Here is a 26,635-nt window from a genome sequence, read left to right on the forward strand (position 1 = left end):
TGTGCTTGTAAGACTTCCTTTCAATCTTGCACGAATCATTTATCTTCTATTTAAAACTCAATTATTGCCATATTTTAACATACGATTTGCAATCATTGACACGTAATTAAGAATTCTCCATTTTCTTCGTTGCGAGATTTAAAATTGTATAATCGATCGAGAAAAAAAAAAAAAGAAAAAAAAAACAAAGAAGACAATGAATAATTTAGAACATCGAAATTGTAAGACTTATTAATACCTCGGTACAGAAAAACACCAAATATCACGATCAAATTATAAATGCTCTATAGTTAACATGTTAATTTATACATTAAGCAATTTATGCATATACCAATTCGATAAGTAAATGTATTCACAAGCAATAAAATCTATATTATCTATTATTAGAAGATTACTAATGCATGAGCATTGTGAATGAATTTACAAATTTAGAAATAGTAAATATTTTTAGATTTTGATAATTTCCGATAAAATTTGTTAAAAAATTCGTTAGAAAAAAAAAAATGACATTCTGCGTCATTTAAAAGAAACCGTACTTTTGAAGAGGAATGTTCGAATAAGTGTTGATGCATCTCTGAAAAAAATCACCGCAAAAAAATCTAGGCAATTTGAATTACACTTTTTACATTATTCTAACCTAACCATTTTAGAACAAGTCCAGAGTCGACAAAGTTTCGAGATTCGAGGTATGTAAATTCAAAAAGGAAAAAACTATATATTATTCTAATTACGCTATTTTAAAAAAAATCCAACGACAAAGTTTCAAGAATCGAGGTATGTAAATTCGAGAAAAAGAAACTATATATTATTCTAATTACGCTATTTAAAAAGGAAAAAAAATTCAAATGAAGAGTCGACAATGTTTCAGATTCAACGATATTTAAATTGAAAAAGGAGAGAAGAGACCGTTCTAACCTAATTATATTTATATTCCAGGGGAGTATATATCCAGCGAGAAGGAATCTAGTGAGTCAGAGCGAGTCTAGGGAATTTTGGCGCGGGAACAAGGGCCGCAGATGCGTTTCCCGTCCAGATGTATCCACGTCCGTGGAGATACGCGCGCATTAGCCTGTACACAGGCTTGGAAACGGCGTGTGTAGGTCCACCTGAGCGAGCAGACGAGCGAGTGAGCACGGAGGAGAAGGTGTCTCACATGGGTGCCTCTGTTCCCTGCAACACGAGTCCCACAGATGGGGGAGACATCCGGGCAGCTGACGTTCAAATGAAACTGACTGACTGACTTCGGCTTAACCGACTCCACATCCTCCTTCGATTAAGGAGAACTACGTCCGGGAGAGAAACGTTGGAGAACGTTTGGAGGATGGAACGTTTATATATCCCGTCGAATTGTTTTCCCAAAGGGAGGAGGAGGGGAGAGAGAGAGAGGGAAGGAGGGAGAAAGAGAGGTCCGTTGCCCCTGTCTCTTCTTCATCGATCCCACGGATCCTCTTTGTCTCGAACGTTTCTTCGTTTCGAACGGAGGAGGAAACTTGGAGTAGATGGAAGATTCCTCCTTTGAAAAATTATTTCTTGATTTTAATCCCGTTGAGAATCGGGGTTTTCAATTTTGAAGGAATATGTAAACGATATATCTCTTCTATAAGAAACTTGGAGGAAGAATGTGGAAAAGTTTCTTTACCACAAGCAAAAGAGATTATTCAGGGAATTTGTTTAATTTTTCCTTCCTTTTTGCGATTTTGTGAAAACGTTTTGGAAAAATAGAAATAGATATATTTATAACAGTATAATAATTTTACTTTTTTAAAATTCTAATTGGCGCGATAATGGTAATTATAATTAGTATTATAATAGTTTTTAAGGAAATAGCCATTATTCTAATACGTCTTGTACATTGATAAAATAACATGTAAATACTTAATTATGTCTTTAAATAAGTTTGTGGTTACACAACTTTTACGCATTACTTTATTGTTTGGCCCTGAATAGTCGTGATAGCTAATAGTCAGAAACTGGATAATATAGTTGTACAAAATATAAACAAAAAATTATAATATAAATATAATCAATTACCAAATGAACGTATGTAACATACAATTCGAATTACACATATATATATAAATTGATAATTAATAATGGCTCCCAAGTTATCTCGTTTTCGAGAGGATCGAAATATCCGAACGAAGATTGGATCTCGTATTTTTAATTAATGAAAGGATAAAGAGGAATTTAAACGTGTCAGGGCGTGAGAAGAACGTAGAAAGTGAATCGTGAGAAATAAGCGTGACGAATTATGGAAATATTACGGTTCTTCGTTACTTTTCTACGTTGATACGTTATATACCATCTTCTCTTCAACGCGTTTCCCTCTCCTCTTAACTCCTCTTGGAGGTACACTTCGATAACGGAATAAAAATTCTCGGAAAACTCGTGCAATGTTGATACAACGTGATGGAAAAGGATCTTTCATCGATTCTGCCGAAATACAGCTCCGATATCAGCCCGATTCGATAAGATTGCGCGATATACGCAATAGCACGCGAACGTGTCATGTAACTACTTTGTTTGGTATTAATTCAGCTATTGCCGTTTATATGCCGTCGCAAGGCATTAATGAAAAATGATCGAGCACACGAATCGGCTAGACACGATTCCTATACACGTCGATCATATTAATCTTCCTATCTTTGCTTTCGAATAATTGTGAATATTTATACCGAAATCCTACAATCTAATTAAACTATCCACAAAACTAACATTCCAAAACATTTGCGAACATCGTTCTCATCGTATGCAACGATAATCCCTCAACAACAAACCCAAACCGGATCGAACCGATCGAAAACCACGCTATTCCGATCGAGCCAATAAAATATTACTAACTCCTGCCCGCGATAACTGAAAAGCCAGACCTTCGTCGAGATGGATATCCCCCTCCTTTGTTCACGTTGACCAATTTCAACGTATCCTCGGTTCACAGGATCACCGGGTAGAAAACGAGTAGAACGAGATGGAGCCGGCATTTGCGAACCAAGGAGGAGCGACTCGTGGAAAGAAGGGGATAGAACTACCGAGAAGGCAAAAAAAAAAAAAGAAAAAAGAAGGGGAGGGGAGAGAAAAAAGCGGAGGAGATAGCGCATATACCCCAGGGACGGGGAGTAGCCCGTGAAACGACGACGAGGAGGGCCGGACCAGGCTTCGATAAAGGGAGCAGCGGAGGAAAGAGAGACGGAGAGATAGAGAGAGAGAGACGTAGGCGCGGATAGGAAGGGAGATAGAGAGGCAGACATCGGGAGAGACAACTGGAGAACGAGGGAGAGGGAACGTGGATAAGAGGAAGCGTGGGCACTCAGGTGTGACTCTCCCGCGGGTTCTCCTGCCTCTCCTTGCCAGCAGCAACAGATACGCGGACCTTGGTCTCCCCGTGCACCTCCGGAAGTGCTCTTTATCTCTGTCGGTCTGTCCCCTCGCCCGTACCACCGTGCGTGCGTGCGTGCGTGCGTGCACGCGTGCCCCCTCTCCCTCCGCCTCTCTATCTACCTTTCCCCCGGCCACCGCCACCGCCGCCGCCACCGTTGTCGTCGTCGCCGCCGCCGCCGCCGCCGTCGTTGTGGCGTCGTACGTTGTGGCCCGCAACGGCTGCGTTTCATCAACCGAAATTTCGATTCGTAACCGAATTCGTATCGATCAAACGGTGGGTGGACGAGTATGTTCCTTTTTTTTTTCTTTCGAGGGGAAGGAGGGTAAGGGTTTTGGATTTTTGGGGAGGGTTTGAGCGTGATTCGGGGTGATGATTCGTTTGCGTTGTTTGGATATTGGTAACGGGAATGGAATTCGAGTAATCGCTTGAAACAATAAATCGATTTGCGATTTATTATCGTTGTTTTGGTTTGGGACGAGAGAATTTTTATTACTTTTTTCGTTGATGAATGTGCGATTTTTGCGCCCAGTGAAGAATTTTGATGAACGAATGAACGAATAATTTTTTTTTTTCTTCATTTTCAAAGATCAATATTCCAAAGGACGTAGAATGGTATGTTAGTAACGTATAGATAGAGAAGGGAACGTGTGCTACCACCTGCTATACACACTGGCCTCTAACTGTTCGATTCTCCGCGATTCCGCACGAAGCAATTTCCTTTCACAGTGCTGAAAAATGGGAATGTTAATTTTTCATCGAACCACGGCTAACTCACGTGTCCGTCGTTCGCCGCGGACGATCGAATAAATCCATACCGAAAAAACAAGGATTTCTACCGCTTCCACCAAATTGCCTGATTCCAAGGGAAAAAAGAAAAAGTAAAAATAAAATTACGTAACGAAAATTTCCCTCCAACCTGTCCGCCTTTATCTTCGAATAAGCCGATAAATAATCGATCGAAGGCATCGAGGTGTGGAAAAAAAAAGGATCTCTGATCGGCTCGACGATGATGCACGAGTTGCTCCCAATGCACGTCGCGTCGCGACTCTCGGGCAAGAAGAAAACAAGGCGCAAAGGGGACACGAAACTCGGTGAAATTCGCATTACGTATTACATAGCGATGAATCCGACGCGTCTTCGAAAGGTAACGAGGAGTGTGCAGGTGTGCAGCAACGAAATGATCGGCTGTTGCACGATTAGACGCATTTCCCGCATTTATTTACACGCAAGACTAACTAAGCCGACCCACGTAAGTGGTCGAAAGGAGGATTTTTCTTGGATTTCGCAACGGTGCCCGATTTCGATGCCGATGTATCGTGGTGCGCGTGCGTTATCGAGTTTCATCGGGAGAGAAATATTTTGATGTTGTTGTTCGCTCGTTTTTAACGAGGGATTGGCGTCTTTTTTCTTTTTTTTTTTTCTTTTTCGAAGAGGAAGGAGAATAAGAAATTGCAAACGTGGAGTGAACGAGAATGGAAATGATATAGATAGATTATTTGAGAGAATGGAATAAGAGGTGTTGGGAAGAAAATGAAAATGGAATCGAAGAAATGGAAGAGTTACGGAGATGGAATAACACGACGGTTGGCCTGGTGGGGCTTAATCGGATGAAGAGACCGACAAACTGGACGTCCTCTTCAGCTTTAGAGGCATCGACGTATGCGACAGCTAATTTCGTTATTTAAGTCGTCCAATGCTAGAAATTAAATTTCTCCAAACAGAACTCTTTTCTTTTCTTTTCTTTACGCTGATTCGAACAGTTGATTCTTTCAAACGAAATTATTTCATCCGATCTGGTTAAAACATGTACATTGAATAATTATAAAAATCAAGGGACAAGAGTATTAAATAAATTACAAAAAACTCTAAAGAATTTTTCCATTTAACTCTTCTTAAATTAAGAAGATTTTCCTCCAAACTCAATCTCAAGCTTCGATCGACTTATAAGTATTCGATCGTTGTGAATGGAAACCGAGTTACGAATCTCGATTGATATCTTTGGAAAGAACATTTTTTTCCTCGAAACAATTCGAAAAACGAAGCATTTGCGAGAAGAAGCAGAGCGTTTTTCTTTTTTTTTCTTGGTTTTTGCCGTTCCAGAGAGGAGAGAGGAAACAGAGGGAGGAGAACAGAGACGAGAAGAGATGGCAGAGAGGAGAAGCAATGCTAATTCCTAGGTCCGAGTTGGGAGACTCGGAGAGGTTTCCCACCTTTTACGGTTTCCCTCTTCTAGACAGCACGGCGGCCACTCGTCTGTCAACCGTTGGGGATGATAATGATTTCGTTTCCAACAATTCATCTCCACTCGATTAATACGAACGACAACATTGGGATGGGAATTTTCGTGGAATTGAGAAGTAGTTGTGAAACTACTTCTATTGATTGCTTATTATAAAGATTGCCTCGAAATAAATAAATTCATTTATCGTATCATCTTTGAAATTATTTGTTCTTTGAAGCAATCATTTGTAATCTTCGTTTCGGGTAATTATCGTTTTTAACGTTGTAGAACTGGATATCGTGGAAACAGAATTTTTATTTTAAATGAATCTAATACTTAGGCTTAGATTCGTGGAGATTTGGAAATTCTAGAAGAACGATTTTACCACAGAAAAATATCTGAATACAAAATAATTAAATTTTCTCAATATATCAATGTTCAAATATTCATTCTTCTAGAAACTAGTTTTTATCTTGATAAACCAAAATTGTAACCGATTGAATCCGAATATTATTATGCAAGATTGGCCATATTATATAATCTTTTCATCGATCATCTTGATAAATTAAAAAAGAAGAACAAAAATTACGTCGTCGTTTGTTAAAATAATTTCAATTGAATTGTACGGGAAAAAATTCTCGATTTTAGATCAAATTGATATAAATAACGATAAACGACAGCAATTGAAAGAATGATTCTTTAATTACAACGAAATATGAAATATATATTTTCTTCTTCCATCCGTGCTTTTTACTCGATTTTACACAAATCATCGATAACGCGAGTAACGCGAGAGCTGAACACGTTATCGGTCTTGTAACGCTAGGACGTAATATCAAACGAAATCGATGACGAGATAATGGACGCAGACAATATGACGTCGAGTGCTGAATATAAATCGGCCCCGAGCAAGAATGTCCGTGGATATACACTTTGACCATAATTCCGTGGAACGATTTACGAATAAAACTGCAGGTTTTATTGAAACCACGCGACATCTGTCGGAGAACCAGCAAAATGGCGGATGGCTTGCCTGATAAATTCGTCGCTATACCATTTTTTTTCTTTCTCTCTCTCTCTCTCTAATTCATCGAATATAATTTATAATCGAACGAATCAATTTTTGGATCAGATTTTATTTAACGTTATTTTATGAAAAAATGTTTTACAAATTGGAGGAAGGAATATGACACTTTTTCTCAATTAAATAAAGAATCAAAGAAATGTGAAATTTATCATCGCGCTTTGTCGAATTGAAACTCATCGATATTGTGTCATTTATGTCGATTTATTAAACGTTTATTATCGTTTTTTTTTACATATGTATATAAGAATATTCTCGAATCGATCGTTACGAAATTAAGATATGCTCTGTTACTGACAGTGCAATTCATAATTTTCTCCTGTGCCTGTTTCTCGATCGAGAAATATATCATTTTATATAGTCTGATTAACGTCGCACCCATTATTGGCAACTCGCGAATTGCCATCTCGACTTGGTCTCCGGATAGAACAGTGGTTCTCCGACTCGTTACATCTTACGTTCCTCAAAATAATCACGTACAATCATCCTTAATCTATTTCCCGTTGTAAATGCAAAACAGGAGAGGAAGAAAAACTTTCTCACAAATTCTGATACTTTGATACGAACGACGACGAATCTAAAACCCTCATCTCATTTTTTAGAAAAAAAAAAATATTGATATTACGAATCTTATCATTTAATAATCGTCTTTCTTTGCGAAAATTTTCCAAAAAACTTCGTCGAAGTTTACCTACTCCGTATCGAAAGCAAATTCGATCCCAAAACGAAGACGGTGGAATTGTTGTGAAAGTCGAGATCCCCCGGTCATCGAGAACCACTATCCGTTGTTTAGCAGTTGTCATTTCGCGGATGGTAGTCGCGAGTTACGATGGCAATACGGGAAATGCTACACTCATCCACCCTGGCCAGGCAGAACGACCGTTACATCGCTGTTCTCTCTTATGCGCCAATGGTCAGTCGTGGAAAAATAGAAAATCTTACCGGTTGATACCGGTAATTTTCATCGACCCATTATATCGTCGATGTCCGATTTCCCTCTTTCGAGAGGCTGTGCAACAATCTAACGTTAATTAACCATCTTGTGCCAGGCGAAAGGAAAGCCCGGTCTAATTTTTCATTTTTATTTTTATTTTTAACTTTCTCGAGAATTTGGCGAATTTGCAACTTTTCATGTCGAAACGCGAGATTGAATTTCCCGAGATGAAGAAGAACTTTGGAAAGTTCTTGGAAAAGTAAAAAAAAAAATTGCTCCTTTCACAGACCGCTGGAATCTGTGAAAGAGACATCAATGATCCGTGAAACCCAGTTTTTCAGACCCGTGATCCGAATAGAAGTAAGACGCGGCGTTCAACGATTTTTCTAAGAACATATCTAAGAACACTCTTCTTTTCTTTCGAGACTAATGAATCAATGAAATTATGCGAATCTATTATCCCAATAAATCGAAATTCAAATACCAGTACAAGTAGCTCGTCACAAAACGAGACTCGAATCGATTACTCGTGCAAAGGAACCTTAAAAATTCCAATCGTTTTTCTACTTTTCTCGAGTTCTTTTCGATATCGCGTGCGAAGAAACGAAAAAGATAAATAAATAAATAGAAAAGAACCTGGCGTTATCTAAATGCACGTAACGCAGATATGTATTGAGTTCAAGAGATCACCGTGGATGGTTTAGAGGTTCGCCTGCCGCGTGATGACCGGAAGTTGGCGATACCGTAATGTTCGGGTGCCGGAAGTGGGGCTATCCACGTGTGCTACAGAGACGAAACGTAGGATCGAGGGGAGGGGCAGAAGGAGACCGATGGTCAGCAAGGTTGGAGACTTTCTTAACGAACGACTCAATAAATCGATCACGTAAAAGAAACTTATGCGCAATGTTTCTCGAATATGTACGATAAGTTATTATTATTATTATTATTAAAGGACCTCCCCCCTCTATTAATTTTCAGAGAAGATGGTGCTCGATTTCGTTTAACGGTTTGTAGGCGAAATCATTTTTGGAAAGAGGTTTATTATCTGCTGAATAAAAATTCTAATTCTCTATAATAATATATAGGATTATCGAAGTGTATTCAGTTGGACGAATGAAAGAGTTTTAGAGAAAGATTCCATTACGATTCGTGGATATTTAAATTTATCGCGAATATTTTTGTGGAAATGGAAGATTATCTGGAGCTCCAGTCACTCTTCCATCTGTGTAAAGTATATATATATATATATATACCGATTCTATCGAGACTTTCACGACTTTCACAGTTAATCGCGTAGGAATAAGCCATCAGATCGAATCGTACGATAATCTGTTCAATTTTCAAAGGAAAAAAGAGAAAAAAATCAGGAAGAAATTTACCCAAATTTTTCCAAAAAATTCAAAGAAGTTAAAACTATTCCAATTACGGGAAGAAATATGAATAGGATTAAGATTGGATCGCAAGCTTTCCAATCCTCCTCCCCTCTCAACATCTTCTCCAGCAGCGATACCGATACCGATTCCAGGAGGAGAGGGCTCGGTTTTAAAATGGTTTTTTCCCCAAGGCCACCGCGTGGCTAAAAACACCCTTTCCCTTTTCCCTCCCCCTCCGCCCCCGTCGTAATCGAGAAAGCTCCGCTTATAAAAGCGTGGCGGAGTGGCCATCGACGTGGAAGCGGCGTCGGCGGCGGCGATCACGATCTCACCGCATCTAAAATCACCCGGCGGTCCTCGTGATTGTATTAATTCACTTGACAGAATACAGAATACGGGACGCAGAGTGTATACAGATGCGGCCGGGTTGCCGGTGTTGGATGTGGTTGTATTGTCTTCTCTCGGCTCCTTTCTCGCATTAGCATAAGAATTCAGCGTGTACATGATCCGCGTATCAATCGGCGTCCCGGTGAATCAAGACTTAAATCTTGCACCATGATCACCCGGCCGACGCTCGAATGTTGAAATATCGTCATCAACGATTGGAAACCAAGCGGGGAGAAGGGGCTAGGAGGAGGAGGGGGAGGAGGAGGAGGAAGGGGCACCCAACCGTTCACCCAACCGGTGATTCTCTCGCGGGGAGAAGCTTTCTGGGAAAGGGTTATATGGAGGCCCGCGTTGCGAAACGTGTCGGAGAAATTTGTCATTCGATTTATCTTTTTTCTTGCTCGTTTTTCTTTCTTATCCTTCCGTTCTTATTCTTATTCTTGGTTTTGGGAGAAAGAAAAGGAAAGTTCAAGAGGTGGTAAAATAGCTAGATGCTTTGTATCGGTTTCGTTTCAACAATTTCGTTTTATCATTTTCGAGGCGAAGGAGTCCCGATTTCTCAAATTTATATCGAGCCAGTTCCAGAATATTAAATCGAAAACCTTCTATGGTTCGGCTCGACCCGAATCACGGGCACAGTTTATGAAGATAAATTCGAAAAGCGTCGTTCAAACAGGATGATGAAGCTGCCTGTTCGACATCCTAACGGGAGAGCCAATAAAATAGAATAAATCCTGACACCAACTAAATCTTTTCATCCCCTAACAACCTCTCTTCCATCCACACGATAATCTCCTAATCAATATCGATATCCTTTTTTTACTGAACACTACAAATCGCGTAGATCTCGTCCCGTCAACTTCTATCGATTCGTCGTAACATTAATCTTTCATTCGTGCCTCCAAGTACAGACACTCTTAAAATTCGCTCAATCCAATTGAAAAAAAAAAAAAAATATCACGGCGCAATTTCACGAAGAGCATCTGTCCGAGCATGGTGCACATGACGCACTACCAGTTGTAAACGGAATGGAATGGAGAGAATGGAAACGGGGACGTTGGATCGATCGAAACGGTCTCAGGACGATGAAGGAGGAAAGCTGGGTTGTTTTCTCTTGCAACGAGGAAGATTGAAATGGCGGGAGAGCGGGCGCGGATGTGCAACACGGCCAACTGAAAGGATCGACGATCCATCCACAGTGGCTCCAGTCCCAAGAACAGAAATTGTTACGTGCCCGCTCTGTCGCCGTGATCCGAATGCTCATGCGTATCGACCGCGGTCATCTAGCGACGAGAGGACAGACAAGAGAGTTCCGTGGCGTGGCTCGAGCGGAGAGCTTTCTTCGACGCGTGTGTACACGCGCGCGTGTGAGTGCCCCCAGGTGAAACACACACGTACAGGGTGTTTCGCCTGCACGGCGATGCATGAAGCGACGCGCGGTGCAACGACGGTGTAAAAATGAACTATAAATCTAGAGTGATATATACTCATTGTGGAAGAGCCACGTTTTATGGAAATTTAAAAGTCGAGAAGAAGTCTTTGACTCCGTCACTTTTTGCGCAAATTTCGCGAAAAGGAGATCTACTTGGCAACAATTTCAATCGAGATATATTTTTTTCCGATCCATTATCCGTAAGAGCATCGTTAGATTCATTTTATTCGTAACGCTTAATAATCTCGTTTTAACTCTCTAAGCCCGAATATCCAAAGTTTGGGATCGTTAAATCCAACTCGACGCTTGAGAGGAATTAATAAGAAAAATTCCATTTTCTTTCTCTCTTCTTGTATACGATTCTCGATCTTATACACGACTCGTTACAGGACACCCTGTATCCGCACACGAACACAGACACGAATTGTTATGCTGTGGTAGTTTGGCGGGACGATGAAATCCGTGCTGGTAGAGAGCGCGTGCACACGAACGAGCTCGTCAAAGGCGATTGTCCGTCCACGCGGAAGCAGAGCCACCGCTCGCGAGCATCTATCCCTCGATCGCCTCTCACTCGCAGAACACGTACACCTCGTGTCCCCGTACACGTTCCTCAGGCTCTTCTTGTATGCCGGTATTTTGGCGGCGGTGCGTGGATGTGCCAGTTACCTCCGCCCCGCGCCGCCTCTGCAACGTCCAAATTATCGAATAGGAGAGCCAGCGACGACGATGCTTTCGCGACGAACATTCCAAGGAGCGAGACGGCTCGAACGATGACACGATGACTGGTGAAAAGTAGTCTACGTGTGATGCCTCTTCGTGTGCGTTATGGGCTGGGTTGGAGGCTGGTTGTCTGCCGAGGATGGGTTGGACGATTCTTTTAGGTGAGTATTCTCGCGACGATGGAGGATTTAAACACGGATGTTCGAGCTTTCTAATTCGAGATTGGAGGTAAGGATCGATTGGATTTGTTCTATTGCTAAAGATTTCATGATTCGCTCAGCAATTCTCGATAAGTATTCTTGCCATTTAAAAGGGATTTAACGTCGTTTTAAGTTATTGGGACGGCAGTTTGGAAGTTAGGTTAGGTTTAGAGATCGAAGGGATCTTGATTCGTGAAATGGTTCGATATTTGCTTGATTATTTATTAAATTATTATTTTATTATTGAATCGAGTAATGGCCCAGCATCTCTCGATTAAATTATAAACCGAGAACGAGTATATTTCATGTGTGTCTCGAATTGACCCACCTTTCTCGTCCAACTAACTTCTAAAGCAAACGACAAAGCAGACGAAGACTTCAAAGGAAAAGCGATCGAGACGCAGAAGAAAAAAAAAACATCTCCCTCCCATGACTCAAACGATTTCTAGCCGGCTAATTACGCTTCCAACTGGTATCGTACGGGATCTATTTTAAGCACAACGTATCTCGGGTAACGTTACGCGGGCTGGAAAAGGCCATTGAATACCGACAACTGGATTCCAATTTTGCGTTTGCAACGCGTGCAACGCTCACGTATACGGGTACAGTGGCTAATAAATAGTGAGATCACAAATTATCGACCAATGGTAATGATTAGTAATGCTTCTTTAACCCACCTCGACTAGTTCAATATCGATCCTTTCTCGTAATATTCCATCAATTTATCCCATATGAGCGAAAAGAAAAACTTAAAAGATACAATTTTCTCGCAATTATATCGAAATAAGAATAATCGATTAAAGATCCCCTTTTAAAATCATAACTGGAACAACCAGCCATCGAAACTCATTTGATTTTTAAAACATCAAAGAACCTTTCCAAGAATTGATTTCTATATAATTCCACGATATAAAATTTATACTTTCGTCACCTAATAGAATCGTGATCGAGTCACAACAAAATCCGCGAATAATACCCGATTCCACCAACTTCACACGACGATCCCATCCTTAATCGTCGCGCAAGTGGGACCAAGGACGGTATTACGCGCAATACGTATTATACACAGATCGTTTTAATTCGATTGATCGGCGAACGGGTATGGAATAAGGTTTATGAATGCGGCTGGCATTGTTGCCGTGGGTGGGTACACCGAATATGGCCGCGAGTTGGAAGATGAGTGTGGCCGATCGAGACGATGCCCGGCGAATAAGGACGTGACGTAGTTATATCCTCGCGTATAAGGAAAAGCGGATTCGCTGTTAATAGTCAATATGCATTAGAGAAACAATGAGCGGATCTTCGTGCCGCACACGACGACAGACCGCGGGAGGATGTTGGCCGCGAGGCGATCCGGCTCGCGGACACCTTCTGGAAATTTTTTTTACGACCGCCACGACTCATCGCGGTGTCCTTCGACGGAGAAGCACTCCTTCCTTCCAAACGTTTCATCTGTCAACGTGTCGTATCTGTTGCTTGCGGACAATTTTTCTTTCCACCCGTTTGTTGAGATTATTCAAATAATCTCAAAAATAATTGGAGATAATTATGAGTATTTATGAATGTAAGGGTAGGAACGAGATTTCAACCCTTTCTAATGATATTGCTCGTTTGTTGCGCGATTAATCCTCAGAAATTATAAATGAACTCTCAATTTGTAAATAAGAAACAGACTTCAACCCTTTTAAACCCTTTCTTTCGTTTGTCGCAGGGTCAAGTCTTGGAAATTACAAATATCGATGAATTTATATATATTAATTCTCGATTTATGGAAAACGTTTAGAAACGAGATTTTGAATAATAATTATCTTTTCAAGAAATGTAATGAATGAGTATTTAAGAATGAGAGTTTAACTTTTTTTCAGTGATTAATTCGTTGCGTCAATCAATTAATTTGTTGTATAAAGTGATCAATGGATTTATATCGAAAACTTTCGAGTGCATGCACTTGAGAAATGAGATAGATTCGAACACTTTATAAGGAAATTAACAAAACAGTGTAATATATGCTTTCAATTATAATCGAATCTTAATGAAAAATCAAAATTTTATGATCATATATTTGCTCGTGTAAAAATTCCTATGATTCCTTTCTCATAAAATTCTCGAGAATTATTATATTAAATCTCGCTACGATTATCTAAATGATTCATATTACATTAATTATTTCATTACAGATATTCCATAAGTATTTCCAATTAAACATCCCAAATTTCCCATTGAAATGACTTCCCTCGACATGCTCAAGTTCTTCAAGAACTAAATCAAAAAGGAATATAAAGATGAATTGGATGTTGAAATTTCACACGATTTAATCAATTTTATAATCGTATTTTTTCTTAGAGAAAAGAAAAACTGTTTGTTTACTTAAGAAGAAAAAAGTAGCAAATAATAATTACTGTAAAAATTATATTATTAATGTTTGATCAAGATATCGATCATTGATAACTGATATCTTAATATTACTTGTGCTATCATGACATTAATTCATTAAAAAATATAATTTATAAGCGTTGCAAAAGCAAGAACAACAATAATTTAGAATAAAAAAAAACAGACGTGCAAATATTTTTAATTTATCATAAATTTCAATATAATATATGTGCATTTTATTAAAACAAACAAACCACTTTTCTTCCCCTTCTAATACAAAATTCTTACAAGATAATTCCTTATCTTGCCCCAAGATATATTTTAACATCGTTTCATCGAATTCTGATACGCGAAACACGCGCAATTTCATTTTAACCCGAACAAGGAGAGCAAGGAAAATTCAATTCAAATAAATCACGCGCAATATTATGATAATTTAAATCGAAATATCCTCCTCTTATTCACCTATTATTAATCTATAAATTCAATAACGTTTAATCACAAAAAAAATTAAGATTGTAACAAATCGAGTAAGAGATTAAACGAGGAAGAATCTATCGAGTGAACAAGTGCATTTCGAATTCGAGTCGATTCTTATCGTTTGATTCCTGTGTTTGATACACGTGTCGTCTTATCGCCTTCAAAGATAAAGATTTAACGCTATATAAGTATATAAAGAAATAAAGAAATCGAGATGATAATCCTTACTCTTCACCCGTCGCAGCTGAGGAAGAGACAACTCCAGGAAGTTGTTGTCGAGGCGATCGAGAGGAAAAAAGAAACGGTAGAAAAAGGCGTACGGTAGAAGAGGTACAGGAAGAGGGTACATCGAGGAACCCGTGGAGGAATAAAAGATGCGAGAGATGTCTCTTTGGTAGACAGTAAAAAAAAGAAAAAAGAAGAAGAAGAAGAAGGAAGGGAAGAGAGGAGATAATTGTCCGACGAGGGGGGCATTGGAACGGAATTATCGAGAGGGCGGAGAATCAACAAAGAGCGAGATGGAGCGAGGGAGGAGAGGGAGGAGAGAGGCGAGAAAAGCGAGCCGTGTATACAGAGAGGCACGGGAAAGGCTAAGTAGGGAGGGGGAGGGAGGGCAGATTTATCGGCAGAAAGGGGAGAAAATGGAGAACCGACGGGAGAGGAGACGAGATGGTTACGGAGAAATCGAAGAGATGAAGGGAGACGTTCCTGGTAGCGGTGGAGAAACGAAATTTGAAACGATAAATCCCGCGTAAGATAAGGACGAGACGAGTAAGTGGCCGTGTAAACCGTGAGAAGCGGAATATAAATATATATATATATATATTCAAGTATATTGGAGATGCAAAGAAAGATATAAATAGATATAAAGGAATGTAGAATGGAAATAGTAGGAAGAAAATTGTGAAACGTGAATATTGATAAAGAGGAAATATGTACGATTTGAAGCGAAATCTCTATACGTGATGCTACTGTATTTATATTAAATTGCTCCTTCTATTTCTTTTAAATTTAAATCCTCGAATTAATAGTAATATTAGCGCAAATCATCTTCCTCCGAAAATTTCACAAGACTCGTGCAACACCCGTTACATTAACTTCAACTATATCTCTGCCCCCCTTCGAGGCAAAATGGAATTTGTTTCACGCGGGGAGAAAATTTTTTTTTTTCAACTCAAAAAAACTCAAATTCGAATCCGACGAAATGAAGTAGACGCATGCTCCGTTTGATAAAAAAAAAAGAAAAAGAAAAAAAACGATTATTCCAAAAATAGCACGGCCGGAGAAACTCTTACACAACAAGAGCACCTAAAAATACGTACCGATAGAAAGCAATCGTTTCTCCGAATAAAGATGCAAAGGAATGAAAGATGACGAGAGGAGGAAGAAGCGTTGCTGGTTGGTGGTGAAAGAGAAGGCAGGGCAAGTATTTCGAATGCGTATCACGGATCGCTACGAAATCTCGGATTCTATTAACGGAGAAATTATAACGGATTGACGGACGCAGGGAATGGATGCAAAGACGGATGGACGGAGAGCCGCGAAAGATTTCTCTTGAATCGTAAATACCGATCAGTCGCTTTACCGGTTAGGGCCCACGTTGCATTTTAAACCACTTCCCGGTGCATTCGCAAATTGTGGCCAGAGCAACGTGATGGACAAACGGGAGGAGATTGTCGTCGTCGAGGTGGAGAAAAGAAGAGATTTTACGAGGCAATATGGACGTGGGGGAAATACGTTTGAGCATCGTTTTCGATGAAGAGCAATGAAGAAAAGTCTTTAGATTAAAAGGAATTGATCGGATAAATCTGACAAGATCTATCGTTTTAGATAGAGAAATATATGTATGTGCGATTGCAAATGGTGATTTTTTACAATTTTATAATTACAACGTATGGCATAAGTAATTCTCGATATTTCTAAATTTATTTTATATATTGAATTCACGTTCCTTTAAATGAATACGTAATAATAGAACATAAGTGTTCTATGAGTTTTAATATGATGTATCATGAGGCATGCATTTTAATTAAGCGTAAAGCAATTGTAATTGAAGCTTGAAAGCAGAGAGAAAGAAAAAATTCGACTCACCATGTATAGCGTGCGTTGATATTTCTATAATTTCTTCTTTTTCTTCTGTAACCTCTTCCTCTGACTTCTCTTCATCTCTCATTCTGCAAATTATTAAAGGATCGTTAAAAATTAATTGTTGTTAAACATCGTCTAAAATGCAAATGCATATTTTTAAATGCATATTGTTATTCATTGCATTGCAAACACAATGTAAAAAAAACGAGTAATTAATGATTTTACAAGATTTATAATTTTTTTAGATGAAGCGAATCTATTCGTTCGAATTCTATGACGAAAAAAAAAAAAAATTGAAGAATATTGAAGATTGACAGACGTCTCGCAAACATGAGATCAGTAATTTGGCGTGCCAAACAACGGTAAATTTAAGAACAAATTTTATTTTGTTATAAAAATGAAAATTTTTTAAGGTTCGTAAATTATAAAATCATTACAGCTATTAGCTTCCAGATATAAGTAAGAAACGTAATCGATCATTCCCTTTTTATCTCTCCTTTAGGTTCAAAGAATCATGTGTTTGGTTAATTACAATTTTGTAATCAGATGCTATCTTTGACAATAATAAATTATCTTCGATACCATCACCAGTTACTATTATTAAATGCCTATTTCAATGTTATATTGAATATAAATCGTCGTTTTTTATGGAAGATATGATTGGGTTACTTTCAACAATTAAAGATCAATCACATGAAAATTTTAACAATAAGAGAATTCTATCCTGATATACAAATAATTGTACGATTATTGGAGTAAAAGTTTGCTAAATGGTCGTTCTACGAACAAAGTTTATAGGAAATAATAGCGCGTACAAGAAGAACGCGCTTCGATATCCTTTCACGATGTACGAACAGAAAAATGTTGTATACACAAAGAAAAATTCACATATTTACGACAATAAAAACTTCAATCCAGATGGTATTTATGGAAAAGAAAAAAGAAAACTAATGATTGAAATTTTTTAAAATAAATTTCCTAACCTATTTTCTTCCCTAGATATTACTACAGTTTATAAACATCCGGATGTTACTTATATCTGCGAATATATAAAAGACAAATTCTATTTCGCGACGTTATGCAACGGTCGAAAAGAAGTGAAAAGCACATCTCATATCCATTTTTTTACAATCGATGACGAGCTAGTTTATAACAATTTCTATCATGACTTTGGTCCCTTAAATCTTGCTTGTTTATACAAGTAACAATATTAAATATTTTTATACTTCAGGAATTTAATAATTATCCTCTCCTCCTCATAAGATTTTGTTTTTGATTTACAATATTTTTAATTTCTTGAAGATTATTCTTTATATATTTAAAAATATATATATATTATTAACAGATATTGCCATAAGGTAAACAAAAAACTAGAGAGTCCAGGAAATGAGCACAGGCAAATTGTGCACTACACTTCGCAACGAGAGCACAAAAGAGCAAATGCCGCGTATTTAGTTGCCTCTTTTGCAGTATTATATTTGAACAAGAGTCCAAGAGAAGCTTACAATACTCTTTTCATGGGAGGCGAAATTCCTATAAAGCCGTTTCGAGATGCCTCTATGGGATCAGCCATTTATAGCATTCATTTGTTAGGTGATATAATTTAAATTTATATCAAAATTAAACTGAAATATTAATTTAGTGTTATCTGAATAGAATAATCGTATATAATTGTATAATTATATTATTTAATTATTTTAATAAAAATAGATTGCTTAAATGCGCTTAAGAAAGCAGCATCTTTTGGCTTTTTTAATTTTAACGATTTTGATGTGGTTGAATATGAAAAATACGAGGACATGAGAAATGGTGCTTTAAATTGGATGGTACCGCAAAAGTTTCTGGCTTTTGTTGGTCCAAGCACGGAGCCAGGCACTCCCTATCATCCTCCTGAATGTTATATTGATTATTTTTTACAAAATGAAGTCACTGCCGTAGTTAGATTGAATAAGAAAGCGTACAATGCATCAAGGTAAAAAATAAAAAATCTATTTAAAACTTTTTCATATCTCCAATTCCTATGCTAAGGAAATAATATTATTCTTTTGAATTTTTGGAAACTTTTAAATGATATTTTTATATAATTAATTAATTTGAAATATAGAACTGATATAATATTTCAAAAATAGATTCACCGAGGTAGGAATCACGCATTATGATATGTTCATGCCAGACGGCACGGTACCACCAAAAAGAATTTTGAATGAATTTTTGAATTTAAGCGAAAACACTAGTGGACCTATCGCAGTTCATTGCAAAGTAATTGAAACTTATAAAACTTTAATTAATTTATGTAATTTTATTTAAACTATTTATAATAATATAACTATTTTTAACTCTCTATTTATTTTTTATATTTATTCAGGCTGGACTAGGAAGAACAGGTTCATTGATTGCTGCATTTTTAATAAAACATTATAAAATGACAGCAAGAGAAGCTATTGCTTGGATAAGAATTTGTAGACCTGGTTCCGTTATAGGACACCAGCAATCTTGGTTAGAAAATATTGAGAAAATTTTGTTGAATGCTGGTCAACAATATAAGTAATTTATATTCTCTATTATATATATACGTAAATAATATGAAAACTTTTTATTGTACGCAAAAAAAGAAATTTAAAAAAAAGGAAATTTCTTTTTGTATTATTAATTTTCAATAGAAAACAAAAAAAATTTCATAATTTCATAATTATTGTGTATTATAATTGTTAATAATATATATATATATAAATAAGTAAGTTAAATAATATAAATAAATACCTGATTTATGATGTATTCTTTTGCAGATTGAAGTATTATGGTGATGGCGATGTAATATTACACCATAAATATGGGATATATTCGCTCGCGGACAAAGCAGAAAAGAAAATATCATACACATCCGAAGGAGAAAATACAGGTGGGAATTTATATCTATTCCTAAAAACAATCAATGAATTTATAAGAAAATAATATTTACAAAACAGTATATAACAGTATATTTTATAGTATATATAATATGGTATATATTATTAATATATCTACATAATTAATATATATTACAGTATATATATTATAAAATTATATAAAAAGTATGTATAAGAACAATAAAATAATTATGAATTTTATTAGAAGTTTACTTACATGTTTCCATAAAAAATATAATTCTTATTCCAATTCTTCTATTGAAAATGTTGAATTTTGGAACATTAACAAGAAAATGCTGATCTGAAAAAGAAAAATAATTTAAGAAAAAAGATATACATATATATTTTAAATTTTTTAATATATTTTTTTATTATTCTAGGATTTAATAAATATGACAACTCAACCAACGAAAAGAAGGGCAAAACAAAACTTACAAGAATTTTAGGTATTCATCCAATATTTTATAATTTTATTATTTTTATTTTTTTTAATTTGTAATATGTGTATATATGTATATAATATATAATTAATTAAAATTTAATCATAATAAATAATTGACATAATATGCGATATAATTTTCAAAAAAACATACTTTTTTAATTAAAAATAATATTTTCAACTCAATTTATCGTTATTATGACAAAATTTCAACAAATTATTGGAATGCAATTGTAGATGCATTGACCTTGAAATGCTACCACATAATATTTTGTTCTTTTTACATTAAAAATGATATTGATTTATGTTATATATGCATATATACGAACCACAAACGAAGGATGATTGAAATTTTCACTCTGATGAAATTCTATCTTCAATTTAAATATAAAACACAAAAAAAAATCAAGAAAACGTCAATGCGTGCACAAAACAACAATCGCGCGCCGAAACTAATGTAGAAACTTGCGCGCGCATCTGATCTCGATCACGCACTAATCGATTATAATTTATTTTCGTATAAAAATTTTAATTTTATTAATAATCATTCATATTTTATTAATAATTATACAAATTAATATATAATTTATTTTTATAAGACATTAATAAAAAAAATTTATATTTATATACGAAGATAAATATTATTATTTCTACTTATTGAATAATTTATATCGATATCGATAGTAGTATATTAGATGCGCACGCATCTAATATAATTAAAAATTCAATATTGATTCAAAATTAATTTTAAATAAAATCATGTATAATAATAAATAACCCACAAATATAAAAGAAAAATGTTAGAACATATTTCACCAAATAATTTATGGTTAATACTGTTTTTTTTAACAATAAAACAGTTCAAGCTCATTCATATTCGTGCTAAATCTCGTATGTTCAAAAATCTTGCGCGCGCATCAATTTCCATCAATCTAATTTTTAACTTTTTTAACAGTTATGTATAGACTAGTGTATAGGCAATAGTGTTTTTTATTTTTGTGATTTTTGTATCGTTTATTATCGTTAAATTAAATTTAAATCAAGTAAGTCAGTATGAATAATGATAATTTCTATTATATTTATAAAAAACAAATCACAATATCAAGAATAGAAAAAAAATTTAAATTTTAAATAACTAACTACGTCATTAAATGAATTTTTGTTAATGTATTACAAAAGTATTTATGATAAAATAATTTTCTATTTTTTTTTTTTTATTTAAAGGAAAATTAAGAAATTTCCGGGGATCAGATGATGCAGATCGAGTGTCACAGAAATTCAGAGTTACCGATTCATATAATATGACACAAGGAGATAGACTCAACGAAATCAAAATGAATAGATTCAAATCATCTCGAAATCCTGAATCACGGCAAAAGAATTATATCGCTTATGGATTAGATGCTTTAAAAAACGCGCGGCGAAGAAAATAAGTAAGTAATTAATATGAAAAAAGAAAAAGTAATTGTTATTTTGCGTTCAAACACGAAACGTTCATTTGTAATTATAATTAAGAATCTATCAATTCAAACATTATATGTATAATAATTTATATCGAAGTATATACATATAAGGATAAGTAAAGTCAAAACAAATTTCAGAGGAAAAATGATTTATAGAAAATCGTTTTACATAATTTTATAAATCATTCAATACAAAATGATTTGTTTTGTATAAACTAAATAGAGAGATTTCTTGAGAAGAATTATTAAAAATAATTATACAGAGAATATAATTTCTAAAAAAGTCCCATTGATATCTTTTTTATCTTTATTTTTCATATTTTTTATTTTTTTTTTCCTCCAATTTATTATTGTATTATTTACGGATATTTCAATGAAACTTATTTAGAGAATTCTATATATGCTCTATATATTTAAAAATAATTTTCACGCAAAATAGTTAGATTAAATGGTCGAATCGACAAAACAGGAGGTATTCCATCAAAATAGGATTTTGAGAAACACGAATAACCATAAATTTTTAAATTGTATATATGGCTTTGCGTCTCTCAAAGCTTTTTATATAATTATGCATCAATTAACACTTTTTTCAATAACATTATCTATTTTACTTTACTTTTACTTTCAAATTGCGAATCTTGATATTGAGATCATATATTATTTTAAATTTAAATTAAAATATTAAATTAAAATCTGTGTCCAATAAAGAAAACAGAAATTGATAAAAATTTATTAGAATTTTCAAAACCATGAATCATAAATTTCACCAATTCAGGTAAACAGGAAGAAAAATTGTCACATATCTGTCAAAAGTGTTAATTAAAGTAATCCATCATTCATATTTCGCATTTCATCTTGAACGCTTTTTCTTATTTATATTTTATGATTACTATTCATTACATTACTATCAAAGTTTATACGATACATAAAACATATTCATTTATATACCCTAAAATTAGCAGGAAACTGTTTGAAATAGGGTATATGATTGTGCAATTTAACAATGTGAAGTCGAATTCATAGAAAAGAATAAAGGAAAATCATTTCCTTTAGGAATTATAATTTTTATGATAAATTCATGATTTTATATTACACGACTAAAAAGATTAAAGACTAATCGAATTTTGCGAGTACACTTATAATCACAAGTATTATTTAACACAAAATATTATAAGAAAGTAATTAATTAAATATCCCTTATTTTTTTGTTTGTGTTAATGCAAAGAGTAACTTATTTTATTTCATCGCATTTTGAATTTTCGTCACGTATCACAATGATTAGAATTTGATAGATAAAAGCGTAAAAAACAGACCATGAATTTAATTTCTTCCGTATTGATAAACATCTTTTTTCAATATTCAATTTTTTATCATTTTGATAGATTTTATTCTGATTGAATGAACATGTCATTCTAGTATATTATGCCTATTAATTTGTATATCCAGAATATCACTTTTGCATTGTCATTTTATTTCATTTTTCACGCGTTACAAAATTTTGTTTTACGAAAATTATTTTTTTTACTTGCACTAAGCACATTATTATATTTTATCGTATTAGTCATTAGTGACATTATAATCATTATAGATTCCTCGTTAACTATCAAAATTCTTATTATTTTTGAAACTACTTTCCTTTTTTCTTTTTTTTTTTTTTTTTTATTATTATTATCGAGTTCAGACATTACATATTAATTGCTCGTATAATTTATAATTCATTTTTTTTATTTTTTTTTTTTTTAACTATATTTAAAACTTATAACCAAAAGATAAAAATGGTATATTAAATATGATATTATTGAATATTGCAGACACTTGTACCCCTTAGTTGATCGTCTTTTTGCTTTTTTCGTGTTTTTGTTTCTTTTTTTTTTTTTTTTGTTTTGTTTTATTTAATTTCCTTGATTTTAGATATTCCAAGGAAAAAATGTAAAAGTTTGTAAGCAATAATATATGATATTCAAGATGATATCGCTGATTTTCTGAGCTTTGTATCGTCATTGCCTCCTTAGTAATCTTTTTTTTTTTCTTACTTTTATTTGAAATCTTTGCGGTTTCAATGTTGTTATATTAATGTTAGGAAAAGAAACTGCATCAGGATTTTGTAAATATTTGCACTCTTGTTAATTCTCTTTGCATTGTACAGTCTTTTTCAAAGTTGTTGATGTTATTATGCAATTTCTAACAGACTTAAAACTTGCCTATTTTTTTTTGTTTGTTTTGCAAAAAACACCATTCCATCAATTGCTCTTTAAAGAGCGGTTTATAATGCACCATATTATTGTATAAATTATTAAGGTCACACCGCTCTGTATAAAGTTACACTCGCAATATGTTGATTTGCCATGACTTCAACAATCGCATCGCGTATACCATAACAAAATGTGCAACCAAATGGATTTGTTGTGTTCGTCGAGGAAGCACGGTTTAATACTACTGGCCGTGCACTAGCCTTCAACTGCTCACTTATTCTATCCCATTTCGTATAGGCAGTGATCTAAAGTAAACAATTTTATTGAAAATATTCAAATATTAAAACATTTATCAAATTTATCACTTATTGATATTTCCATTTATCAATATAGTTTGTTTAACAAATCTTATTTAGATATTTTATATCGTACCGTAACTGGAGAAGGGGAAACATCTATGAGTTTTCCCGATTCGGTGGAATTATTTTCTGGTGGAAGAGTTAAAGAAAACTCACAGCGATGATACATATTAAAATTATAATGCCCTGGATAATTTGTGTGTAATACAAACTTCTTAACACATTGAGTTTTGGCATCAAATAAAACATCCTACGAGCGATAAAATATTTAAATGTATTTTTTAGCTTGTTTTATTAGATCGTTTACATTAAGAAAATTTTTTACCAATCCTAAAGTAAAATAATTATAGAAGAAATCCGACCGTCTTATTTTATCACGTTTATGTGCATGAGGACTATGAATACGCATTTTATCCTCGGCTTTAAAAAATACACGAGATGGTGCTCCTAAAGCACTTAAAACATCTTCACAAGTATCCCCAAATAACACCTATAATTAGGTATAAAAAAAAAGAATAAAGAAAATTGTATTACGAATACTTTAAGTATTACATTAAATAAATCATTTTATAAAACACTCATAATACTAAAAAAAATTAAAATATACTATAAAGATATAACATAAACAATATAAAATAAATAATATAATATAAAATATAACCTCTTTGGTTAAGCAACGTTTTTTCGGTTCCAATAATACTCTTGTTACAGAGCTACCTTCAGTGAAGAGATGCAATTTAAGACCTCGTGTACGCATTTTGTCACGTATGACATCTGCCTTTTCTAAATACAAATTGTTATGATAGCAGACCTAACAAAATATGCTTATGTAATATCAATTTTATTTTTATATATGTTATAATACTAACAAAAAATAATTACGAGTGGTAAAGGTGGTGGTGGTGCTTTTAAATTGTGTTCATCACTTCCACCTCCAGCACCCATATTACCCACATAAATAGCTGTTTTTGCTACAAGAGGAGAAGTTCCATTTGGAAATTGCAATGATCCTAATCCATGTGCATATCCAGGTTGGAACTTTGAGTCAATGGGGAAATAAAATGATAATCCTCGAAAATTTAATACAAATACCTATAAAAAAATATATTTTGGTTCCATAAATTTTGATTAAGTAGAAGTATAAATGGAAATATCATACTTGTTTGTCACTATCATAAACACCAGGATGAGTTGCTCCAAAGGAATGCTCAATCTGTTCAATAGATGGCAAAACCTCTGGTGAATTGAATGGCAAACCACAATATTTGAGTTTAACTAACTTCATGTTATAAATCTCAATTATTTTGAGCCTTTGCACCACTGGATCGAATATAAGTCGAACTCCATCATGAGGTAAGTTTATTACTAAATCTACATCTAAAGGATTCTATAAATATATATACATATATATATATATATATATTAATTTTATATGAATGAAAAATATAATAATAATGCTTTAATTAAGTGTTCTGTTAATATATACTCACACTATCGCTATAAAGTACTTGTACTCCCCTTATAATGCCCACTTGGGATTGTATTATTGATACAGATTGGGAAAAATGCATACCTGAAATAGTTATTCTTTTAAAAAATGATTCTTCAGATTTCATCGCTTTGATTTTTCTAATTACTCTTATTTTTCCATATTAATTTCATCCATATACGCATTAACAATCATTTAACATAATTCCATGATTTTTATTAAATTTATATTTATTTTTAAAATAATATTTTACTCCATCAAATAATATCAAATTTTAATTAATTATCATTCTATTAATTTATATGATTTTAGAATCTTAAACAATTAGTCTATATTTGTAAAAAAAATTATATAATAAGTAATAAAATATTCATAACAAGCACCATTTTCTTTGTTTACGTGCGATTGTCAAACGAGATGTTTACAAATAGAACGAAATAGTAAAGTGCGAATGCTGACATGACAGTAACATCAATAAGATCAATTAGACGCTGTAAGAATATTCTCTGATTGTCGATCATTTTATAAATTATTATAAATTAATTCGATCATCGTAAAATTATGCGTAATACGACTTAGCCGTGATACATCATTAGTGTTTCGTCACTTGCCTAAAATAAATTCCCACTGCTCGCAACCGAGGGATCTTTCGGGCACCACCTCGAGTTCCAACATTCTATCGATTCTATTGTTTCTCTTATTTTAAATTAAACTATAGGATGCACAACGCGTCTCCAAATATCATGAGAACTGCGTTGTTTCTTTGTCTACGTATCGCACTGTTACTAATCACCAGATAGCCATATTGCTTCCCAAACAATAAACTTCGACTCTCTACTCTCACGGCTGGCAAACTGTCACCGAACAGCTGATACGTACCGCGGAATACGTGAAATTAAACTAGACTATCGGCCGTGTACGGAAACGTAATATTATGAGGAAACAGTTCGTTCCGTATATTATAGATGTCGCATAATATGCTATTCTCAATTACCGCGAATATTTGAATTTTAAAACTGATTCAATTTTAAAATAAATTTGATAATAAATTTAATTAAACTTATGATTTATTTAATATTCAATTACATATTTAATTTTTAATTTTATAAAAATATA

At 34.4% G+C, this 26,635-nt stretch overlaps 2 protein-coding genes and 1 long non-coding RNA gene across 6 annotated transcripts; 2 read left to right on the plus strand and 1 right to left on the minus strand.

The window, feature by feature from the left end:
* Positions 1 to 411: 411 nt before the first annotated feature.
* Positions 412 to 2,039, plus strand: LOC107998480 (uncharacterized). The gene is made up of 2 exons (XR_001766196.3): positions 412 to 686; positions 937 to 2,039. It is a non-coding gene; the product is annotated as an uncharacterized LOC107998480 (long non-coding RNA).
* Positions 2,040 to 11,293: 9,254 nt separating this feature from the next.
* On the plus strand, positions 11,294 to 21,618 carry LOC107997307 (dual specificity protein phosphatase CDC14A-like). 4 transcript variants are annotated; one of them, XM_062072389.1, is made up of 10 exons: positions 11,294 to 11,691; positions 16,917 to 17,592; positions 17,671 to 17,872; positions 18,017 to 18,264; positions 18,382 to 18,643; positions 18,801 to 18,930; positions 19,037 to 19,215; positions 19,458 to 19,570; positions 19,958 to 20,023; positions 21,241 to 21,618. In XM_062072389.1, exons 2-10 carry the CDS (start codon positions 17,442 to 17,444, stop codon positions 21,447 to 21,449), a joined length of 1,560 nt encoding a protein of 519 aa, XP_061928373.1. In that variant the 5' UTR covers positions 11,294 to 11,691; positions 16,917 to 17,441; the 3' UTR covers positions 21,450 to 21,618. The 4 variants fall into 4 exon arrangements, with proteins under 4 accessions (XP_061928373.1, XP_061928374.1, XP_061928372.1 ...); XM_062072390.1 differs by lacking the exon at positions 11,294 to 11,691 and adding an exon at positions 11,698 to 11,758; XM_062072388.1 differs by lacking the exon at positions 11,294 to 11,691 and having other exon boundaries at positions 16,754 to 17,084; positions 17,174 to 17,592.
* A 1,715-nt stretch (positions 21,619 to 23,333) lies between these two features.
* LOC107997259 (PHAF1 protein CG7083) lies at positions 23,334 to 26,396 on the minus strand. Its single transcript, XM_017055711.3, has 8 exons — positions 26,131 to 26,396; positions 25,521 to 25,603; positions 25,190 to 25,417; positions 24,913 to 25,122; positions 24,692 to 24,841; positions 24,356 to 24,520; positions 24,104 to 24,280; positions 23,334 to 23,976 (listed from the first exon to the last, which is right to left on the minus strand). The coding sequence occupies exons 1-8, from the start codon at positions 26,192 to 26,194 to the stop codon at positions 23,779 to 23,781; spliced, it is 1,275 nt and encodes a 424-aa protein (XP_016911200.1). The 5' UTR covers positions 26,195 to 26,396; the 3' UTR covers positions 23,334 to 23,778.
* Between the last annotated feature and the right edge of the window lie 239 nt (positions 26,397 to 26,635).

Source organism: Apis cerana, linkage group LG3 (genome assembly GCF_029169275.1).
Source record: "Apis cerana isolate GH-2021 linkage group LG3, AcerK_1.0, whole genome shotgun sequence".
NCBI lineage: Eukaryota > Metazoa > Arthropoda > Insecta > Hymenoptera > Apidae > Apis > Apis cerana.

Coding starts and splice junctions, on each gene's coding strand:
- LOC107997307 (XM_062072389.1), top strand. CDS start 17,442: ATGGTCGTTCTACGAACAAAGTTTATAGGAAATAATAGCGCGTACAAG. Junction 17,593..17,670: donor TAAAAACTTCAATCCAGATG/GTATTTATGGAA, acceptor TTTCTTCCCTAG/ATATTACTACAGTTTATAAA. Junction 18,931..19,036: donor CTATCGCAGTTCATTGCAAA/GTAATTGAAACT, acceptor ATATTTATTCAG/GCTGGACTAGGAAGAACAGG.
- LOC107997259 (XM_017055711.3), bottom strand. CDS start 26,194: ATGTTGGAACTCGAGGTGGTGCCCGAAAGATCCCTCGGTTGCGAGCAG. Junction 25,604..26,130: donor GCAGTGGGAATTTATTTTAG/GCAAGTGACGAA, acceptor TAACTATTTCAG/GTATGCATTTTTCCCAATCT. Junction 23,977..24,103: donor TTTCCCCTTCTCCAGTTACG/GTACGATATAAA, acceptor TGTTTACTTTAG/ATCACTGCCTATACGAAATG.